This window comes from Ranitomeya imitator, chromosome 7, assembly GCF_032444005.1.
Source record: "Ranitomeya imitator isolate aRanImi1 chromosome 7, aRanImi1.pri, whole genome shotgun sequence".
NCBI classification, from domain to species: Eukaryota; Metazoa; Chordata; class Amphibia; order Anura; family Dendrobatidae; genus Ranitomeya; species Ranitomeya imitator.
Genome location: NC_091288.1, coordinates 25,506,296 through 25,516,424, shown reverse-complemented (window position 1 = coordinate 25,516,424; position 10,129 = coordinate 25,506,296). Strand labels below are relative to the sequence as shown.

Sequence of the window (10,129 nt, the reverse complement as noted above, 5' to 3'; positions counted from 1 at the left end):
TGACTGCTTCAATGCGGCGTGGCATGGAGGCAATCAGCCTGTGACACTGCTGAGATGTTATGGAGGCCCAGGATGCTTCAATAGCGGCCTTAAGCTCATCCAGAGTGTTGGGTCTTGCGTCTCTCAACTTTCTCTTCACAATATCCCACAGATTCTCTATGGGGTTCAGGTCAGGAGAGTTGGCAGGCCAATTGAGCACAGTAATACCATGGTCAGTAAACCATTTACCAGTGGTTTTGGCACTGTGAGCAGGTGCCAGGTCGTGCTGAAAAATGAAATCTTCATCTCCATAAAGCATTTCAGCCGATGGAAGCATGAAGTGCTCCAAAATCTCCTGATAGCTAGCTGCATTGACCCTGCCCTTGATGAAACACAGTGGACCAACACCAGCAGCTGACATGGCACCCCACACCATCACTGACTGTGGGTACTTGACACTGGACTTCAGGCATTTTGGCATTTCCTTCTCCCCAGTCTTCTCCCCAGACTCTGGCACCTTGATTTCTGAATGACATGCAAAATTTGCTTTCATCAGAAAAAAGTACTTGGGACCACTTAGCACCAGTCCAGTGCTGCTTCTCTGTAGCCCAGGTCAGGCGCCTCTGCCGCTGTTTATGGTTCAAAAGTGGCTTTACCTGGGGAATGCGGCACCTGTAGCCCATTTCCTGCACACGCCTGTGCACGGTGGCTCTGGATGTTTCCACACCAGACTCAGTCCACTGCTTCCTCAGGTTCCCCAAGGTCTGGAATCGGTCCTTCTCCACAATCTTCCTCAGGGTCCGGTCTCCTCTTCTCGTTGTACAGCGTTTTCTGCCACATTGTTTCCTTCCAACAGACTTACCATTGAGGTGCCTTGATACAGCACTCTGGGAACAGCCTATTTGTTGAGAAATTTCTTTCTGGGTCTTACCCTCTTGCTTGAGGGTGTCAATGATGGCCTTCTTGACATCTGTCAGGTCGCTAGTCTTACCCATGATGGGGGTTTTGAGTAATGAACCAGGCAGGGAGTTTATAAAAGCCTCAGGTATCTTTTGCATGTGTTTAGAGTTAATTAGTTGATTCAGAAGATTAGGGTAATAGGTCGTTTAGAGAACCTTTTCTTGATATGCTAATTTATTGAGACAGGTTTTTTGGGTTATCAGGAGTTGTATGCCAAAATCATCAGTATTAAAACAATAAAAGACCTGACAAATTTCAGTTGGTGGATAATGAATCTATAATATATGAAAGTTTAATTGTAATCATTACATTATGGTAAATAATGAAATTTAACACTATATGCTAATTTTTTGAGAAGGACCTGTATACAATACACCGCGGATTACATACCCCTGTACACCGCTCTGTATACAGAGGGTTATATACAGTACACAGCGGATTACATGCCCCTGTACACCGCTCTGTATACAGAGGGTTATATACAGTACACAGCGGATTACATGCCCCTGTACACCGCGCTGTTTACAGAAGGTTATATACAATACACCGCGGATTACATGCCCCTGCACCGTATACAGAGGATTATATACAGTATACCGCAGATTACATGCCCCTGTACACCGCGCCGTATACAGAGGTTATATACAATACACCGCGGATTACATGCCCCTGTACCCCGCGCTGTATACAGTGGGTGACACCGTGCTGTATACAGAGGGTTATATACAGTATACAGAGGGTTATACACAGTACACCGCGGATTACATGCCCCTGCACCCCATGCCGTATACAGAGGGTTATATACAGTATACAGAGGATTAGATGCCCCTGTACACCGCACCGTATACAGAGGGTTATACACAGTACACCGCGGATTACATGCCCCTGTACCCCGCGCTGTATAGAGGGTTATACACAGTATACAGAGGGTGACCCCGCGCTGTATACAGAGGATTATATACAGTACACCCCGGATTACATGCCCCTGCACCCCGCGCCGTATACAGAGGGTTATATACAGTACACCGCGCTGTATACAGAGGGTTATACACAGTATACAGATGGTTATATACAGTATATCCCGGATTACATGCCCCTGTACCCCGCGCCGTATACAGAGGGTTATACACAGTATACAGAGGGTGACCCCGCGCTGTATACAGAGGGTTATATACAGTACACCCCGGATTACATGCCCCTGCACCCCGCGCCGTATACAGAGGGTTATATACAGTACACCGCGCCGTATACAGAGGGTTATACACAGTATACAGATGGTTATATACAGTATACCCCGGACTACATGGCCCTGTACACTGCACCGTATACAGAGGGTTATACACAGTATACAGATGGTTATATACAGTATACCCCGGACTACATGCCCCTGTACACCGCGCTGTATACAGAGGGTTATACACAGTATACAGATGGTTATATACAGTATATCCCGGATTACATGCCCCTGCACCCCGCGCCGTATACAGAGGATTATATACAGTACACCGTGGATTACATGCCCCTGTACACCGCGCCGTATACAGAGGGTTATACACAGTATATCCCGGATTACATGCCCCTGTACACCGCGCTGTATACAGAGGATTATATACAGTACACCGTGGATTACATGCCCCTGTACACCGCGCCGTATACAGAGGGTTATACACAGTATATCCCGGATTACATGCCCCTGTACACCGCGCTGTATACAGAGGGTTATACACAGTATACAGATGGTTATATACAGTATACCCCGGACTACATGCCCCTGTACACCGCGCTGTATAGAGGGTTATATACAGTATACAGAGGGTGACCCCGCGCTGTATACACAGGATTATATACAGTACACCCCGGATTACATGCCCCTGCACCGTATACAGAGGGTTATATACAGTACACCGCGCCGTATACAGAGGGTTATACACAGTATACAGATGGTTATATACAGTATACCCCGGACTACATGCCCCTGTACACCGCGCTGTATACAGAGGGTTATATACAGTATATCCCGGATTACATGCCCCTGTACACCGCGCCGTATACAGAGGGTTATACACAGTATACAGATGGTTATATACAGTATACCCCGGATTACATGCCCCTGTACACTGCGCTGTATACAGAGGGTTATACACAGTATATCCCGGATTACATGCCCCTGCACCCCGCGCCGTATACAGAGGGTTATACACAGTATACAGATGGTTATATACAGTATACCCCGGATTACATGCCCCTGCACCCCGCGCCGTATACAGAGGGTTATATACAGTACACCGCGCCGTATACAGAGGGTTATATACAGTACACCGCGCCATATACAGAGGGTTATATACAGTACACCGCGCCGTATACAGAGGGTTATATACAGTACACTGCGCCGTATACAGAGGGTTATATACAGTACACCGCGCCGTATACAGAGGGTTATATACAGTATACCCCGGATTACATGCCCCTGTACCCCGCGCCGTATACAGAGGGTTATATACAGTACACTGCGCTGTATACAGAGGGTTATATACAGTACACCGCGCCGTATACAGAGGGTTATATACAGTATACCCCGGATTACATGCCCCTGTACACCGCGCCGTATACAGAGGGTTATATACAGTACACCGCGCCGTATACAGAGAGTTATATACAGTACACCCCGGATTACATGCACCTGTACACTGCGCTGTATACAGAGGGTTATATACAGTACACAGCTGATTACATGCCCCTGTACCCCGCGCTGTATAGAGGGTTATATACAGTATACAGAGGGTGACCCCGCGCTGTATACAGAGGATTATATACAGTACACCCCGGATTACATGCCCCTGTACACCGCGCCGTATACAGAGGGTTATACACAGTATACAGATGGTTATATACAGTATATCCCGGATTACATGCCCCTGTACACTGCGCTGTATACAGAGGGTTATATACAGTACACCGCGGATTACATGCCCCTGTACACCGCGCCGTATACAGATGGTTATATACAGTATACCCCGGATTACATGCCCCTGTACACTGCGCTGTATACAGAGGGTTATACACAGTATACAGATGGTTATACACAGTACACCCCGGATTACATGCCCCCTGCACCCCGCGCTGTATAGAGGGTTATATACAGTATACAGAGGGTGACCCCGCGCTGTATACAGAGGATTATATACAGTACACCCCGGATTACATGCCCCTGTACACCGCGCCGTATACAGAGGGTTATATACAGTACACTGCGCCGTATACAGAGGGTTATACACAGTACACTGCGCTGTATACAGAGGGTTATACACAGTATACAGAGGGTTATATACAGTACACCCCGGATTACATGCCCCTGTACACTGCGCTGTATACAGAGGGTTATACACAGTATACAGATGGTTATATACAGTATACCCCGGACTACATGCCCCTGTACACCGCGCTGTATACAGAGGGTTATACACAGTATACAGAGGATTATATACAGTACACCCCGGATTACATGCCCCTGTACACCGCGCCGTATACAGAGGGTTATACACAGTACACTGCGCTGTATACAGAGGGTTATACACAGTATACAGATGGTTATATACAGTACACCCCGGATTACATGCCCCTGTACACTGCGCTGTATACAGAGGGTTATATACAGTATACCCCGGATTACATGCCCCTGCACCCCGCGCCGTATACAGATGGTTATATACAGTACACTGCGCTGTATACAGAGGGTTATATACAGTACACCGCGCTGTATACAGAGGGTTATATACAGTACACCGCGCCGTATACAGAGGGTTATACACAGTATACAGAGGGTTATATACAGTACACCCCGGATTACATGCCCCTGTACACCGCGCCGTATACAGAGGGTTATATACAGTACACCGCGCTGTATACAGAGGGTTATATACAGTACACCGCGCCGTATACAGAGGGTTATATACAGTACACCACGCTGTATACAGAGGGTTATATACAGTACACCGCGCTGTATACAGAGGGTTATATACAGTATACAGAGGGTTATATACAGTATACCCCGGATTACATGCCCCTGTACACCGCGCTGTATACAGAGGGTTATATACAGTACACCGCGCTGTATACAGAGGGTTATACACAGTATACAGAGGGTTATATACAGTACACCCCGGATTACATGCCCCTGTACACCGCGCCGTATACAGAGGGTTATATACAGTACACCGCGCCGTATACAGAGGGTTATATACAGTACACCGCGCCGTATACAGAGGGTTATATACAGTACACCGCGCCGTATACAGAGGGTTATATACAGTACACCGCGCCGTATACAGAGGGTTATATACAGTACACCGCGCCGTATACAGAGGGTTATATACAGTACACCGCGCCGTATACAGAGGGTTATATACAGTACACCGCGCTGTATACAGAGGGTTATATACAGTATACCCCGGATTACATGCCCCTGTACACCACGCTGTATACAGAGGGTTATATACAGTACACCGCGCTGTATACAGAGGGTTATATACAGTATACAGAGGGTTATATACAGTATACCCCGGATTACATGCCCCTGTACACCGCGCTGTATACAGAGGGTTATACACAGTATACAGAGGGTTATATACAGTACACCGCGCCGTATACAGAGGGTTATATACAGTACACCGCGCCGTATACAGAGGGTTATATACAGTACACCGCGCCGTATACAGAGGGTTATATACAGTACACCGCGCTGTATACAGAGGGTTATATACAGTATACCCCGGATTACATGCCCCTGTACACCGCGCCGTATACAGAGGGTTATATACAGTACACCGCGCTGTATACAGAGGGTTATATACAGTACACCGCGCCGTATACAGAGGCTTCGCCCGCACGGGCCCCGGGTCTCCTCTTACCGGACGAGCAGGAGATGAGGATGACGGCGAAGGCCAGCTTGGTGGCGGCCCCCATGGCGGCGGATAGATCCACACGGTCGCGCTGAGCACAGGCGGGCGGGCGGTCACCAGCCGGAGGGCAGAGTGAGGAGCAGCAGCAGTCGGGAGAGCGGGGCCCCCATGTCCCGGGGGTGGCGGGGAGAAGGCAAACTCTGCTCTCCGGAGCGGGAGCACGGGCTGTGGAAGGTTTCCTCCTCTCGGCGCACGGCTCTAGGCCTGTCCTCAGTCACTGGCTCCGGTGAGGCCGCTCAGTGTCCGCGCTGCGTGTCCGGCCTACGAGTCGCCTCCTCCTCGTCACGCCGAGTCCTCTCATCGCTGCCCATTCAGCTGCACGGAGCCCGGGCCAAGATGGCGGCGCCGAACGATTGTTTTTGTTTTCTCGCCGCCTCCTCCTCCGCGACTAACATCTAGGGCGGGACCGGGCGGCTCAGAACAGCCAATGACAGACAAGAAGGACGACCAATCAGAAAGCTAGAAAGGCGGGACTACCGGAATCTGACCAATAGGAGGGACGTGTTCGTGAGGTGGGTTCAGGAAGAGGCGTGGTGTAGAGGGCGCAGTGACGTCGTACAGAGGGCGTGGTTACGAATGAGAAAAAAACGTTAGAGCAGCGATGACTGGAGGCGGCAGTGCTGGGACGCGGGGATCGCGTGTAGTTCCTGTGATGGACGGTGGTGGCGCCAGAGTAGCCTGCATGGCGGCGATTTATGAAACTATACAGCAAGGGTGCAGAACATATGGTCCGAGGGCCACATTACCACACTGATCCAATCCCAAGGGCTGCAAAAAAGAATTTAGAAGGGTACTTACATAAATACAGCACAAGAACCAGGATCTGAGCAAATGCTACAGCATCAGAACCAAGATTAGAGGATTTGGAGAGGTTCTGCTAAAAAAAAATCCTAAAAAATCAGCCACTTCTAGTACATGAATGCATAGCCGGAACCATCATCAGTACGAGTGTGGTGCCCATACCACTGTCACTACATGAATGCAGCACCAGAACCATTATCAGTACATAAAAGCAGCACCAGAACCACTGTCAGTACATGAGTATAGCACCAGAACCACAGCCACTACATGAATGCAGTGCCAGAACCGTCAGTACATGCATGCAGCACCAGAATTGTCGTCCGTACAGGCATGGTCGGCATCAGCACCTGGCGCACCTGGGCAAGTGCCGGGGCCCTGAGCTGGCAGGGGGCCCACTCGCCGTCAGGGACACTGGCGTGCTATGGTGTCGGCCCCCGCGAGTGGACCCCCCCGCCTCAGGGCCGGCTCCAGGTTTTCGTGGGCCCTGGGCGAAAGAGTCCCGGTGGGCCCCTTTAACACATACCACAATTCATAATGCATGGATATGGCAGAGAAATCTAGGTATAGTACAATGCCAAAGATTTCACTTACTTCTTACATTACATGAGTGATATCTATTGTACATTCTACATTAGCTCAGAAACCGAACAGTATAGTCCTCTATACAGAATAATGAGCCCCATATATTGCTCCAAACAGAATAATGAGCCCCATATATTGCTCCAAACAGAATAATGAGCCCCATATATTGCCCCATACAGTATAATGGCCCCACATAGTGCTCCATACAGTATAATTGGCACCATATAGTCCTCTATACAGAATAATGTGCCCCATATATTGCTCCAAACAGAATAATGAGCCCCATATATTGCTCCAAACAGAATAATGAGCCCCATATATTGCCCCATACAGTATAATGGCCCCACATAGTGCTCCATACAGTATAATTGGCACCATATAGTCCTCTATACAGAATAATGAGCCCCATATATTGCTCCAAACAGAATAATGAGCCCAATATTATGCTACATACAGAATAATGAGCCTCATATGATGCTAGTAATATGGAACATCTTATAGGGCCAATTCAATATGGAGCCAATAATATATGAATCATCTTATGGGACTAATTATATATGGAGCATTTTATATGGCCAATTATATATGGAGCATTACATGGGGACCATTATACATGGAGCATCTTATGGGGCCAATTATTTTTGGAGCATTATATGGGACCCATTCTGTAAGGAGCATTATATGGGGCCCATTCTGTATGGAGCAATATATGGGACTCAGTATACTGTATGGGGCCAATCATATACTGTATGGAGCATTATATGAGGCCCATTGTATATGGAGCAATAGATGGGGCCCATCATATACTGTATGTGGCTCACTATACTGTATGGAGCATTATATGGGGTCAATTCCGAATGGAGCAATATAGTATGCGGCTCATTCTGTATGGAGCACTCTGTGGTGCCCATTATATTGTATGGAGCATTATATGAGGCTCATTATTCTGTATGGAGCATAATATTGGGCTCATTATTCTGTTTGGAGCAATATATGGGGCACATTATTCTGTATAGAGGACTATGTGGTGCCAATTATACTGTATGGAGCACTATATGGGGCCATTATACTGTATGGGGCAATATATGGGGCTCATAATTCTGTATAGAGGACTATACTGTCCGGTTTCTGAGCTAATGTAGAATGCACAATAGATATCACTCATGTAACGTAAGAAGTAAGGGAAATCTTTGGCATTGTACTATACCTAGATTTCTCTGCCGTATCCATGCATTATGAATTGTGGTATGTGTTAAAGGGGCCCACTGGGACTCTTTCGCCCAGGGCCCATGAAAACCTGGAGCCGGCCCTGCGTACAGGAATACAGTGCCATAACCACTGCTAGTACATGAATGCATAACCAGAACCATCATCAGTACATGAGTGTGGCGCCAAATCCACTGTCAGTACATGAGTATAGCATCAGAAACACTAACACTGTTAGTACAAGAATGCATAACCAGAACCACCATCACTGCATGAATGCATAACCAGAACCACCATCAATACATGAGTGTGGTGCCAGAACCACCACCAGTACATGAATTCAGCACCAGAGCCATCATCAGTAAATGAATGCAAAGCTAGAACCACCATCAGTACATGAATGCAGCACAAGAAACTCTGTCAGTACATTAATGCAATGCTAGATCCACTGTCATTGCATGAATGCAGTGCCAGAACCACCATCAGTATGTACTGAGACCCCCTGTATAAATATTAGACCCACTTTATTATTATCAGACCACCTAGCTGTATTCTGACTCTCTATATTAATATTGGACCCCCTACCCATGTATTCAGACCACCTATATATATTAGACACCCTAGCTACTGTATGTATTCAGACCCTTTATATTAATAATGGACCCCTTAACTACGTATTAAGATTCCTAATATAAATATAAGACCCCATGTATTAATATCAGGCCCCCTAATTATGTGTTCAGATCCTCCATATAAATATTAACCCCCTATGTGTTAAGATCCCCTATAAAAATATAACACTCCTTAAAATATATTAGACCCCTTAACATTTATTCTTGCTCCTTATATAAATATAAGACCCCCTGTGTAAGTATTAGACCCCTAGATATGTATGTAAACACTATATTAATATTGGACCTCTTAAGTATTTACGAAGACTCCTAATATAAGTATAAGACCTCCGATGTAAATATCAGACCCCATAGTTATGTATTCACACCCCCTATTTAAATATAAGACCCCTAACTATGTATTCAGACCCCCTTCGTTAATATTAGCTCCCTAACTATTTAGACTCCGTGCATAAATATTAGAACTCCAAGTATGTATTCAGACCCCTATATTGATATTAGACCCCCTAACCATCAACTAAGACCCCTATATAAATATAAGACCCCCATAATAATATCAGAACCTCTATATAAATATAAGACCCCCTAACTATGTATCCAGACCCCCTACATTAATATTATCCCACCTAGCTAGTCAGACCCCTGATATAAACATTAGACCCCCTAACTATGTATTCAGACCCCCCTATATGAATACCATATATCAAATTAAAACCCAAATTTTATTCAGACCTCCCTAATAATATCGTACCCCAAACAAGATGCCTTTACATAAAGGGAAGTTACATCCTTAGGGTATGTCAGCATTAATATGATATCGATGGCGGTCCGACATCCGACAACCCCCCCCCATCGATCAGGTAATAGGGTGAAAGCCTAGGTTCATATGTCAGTTTTTTATTTCCTATTTTATGATCCGCTTGGAGAATGTAGAAATTGAAAAGAGACATTCGGTTACAGGACCCCTTCTTTTTATGTATCTTTATTATTATTATTATTATTATTATTATT

At 46.4% G+C, this 10,129-nt stretch overlaps 1 protein-coding gene across 2 annotated transcripts in view; it reads right to left on the bottom strand.

Moving 5' to 3' along the window:
• Nucleotides 1-6,287, bottom strand: part of ACVR2A (activin A receptor type 2A) — a 57,163-nt gene extending 50,876 nt beyond the window's left edge. Inside the window, exon 1 of one of the 2 annotated variants that reach the window (XM_069732888.1) lies at nt 5,847-6,287. In XM_069732888.1, the coding sequence (XP_069588989.1) occupies nt 5,847-5,901 (55 nt within the window). In that variant the 5' untranslated portion in view covers nt 5,902-6,287. The remainder of the gene's footprint in view (nt 1-5,846) is intronic. The other variant, XM_069732889.1, reaches the window with a different exon arrangement.
• Nucleotides 6,288-10,129: the final 3,842 nt, after the last annotated feature.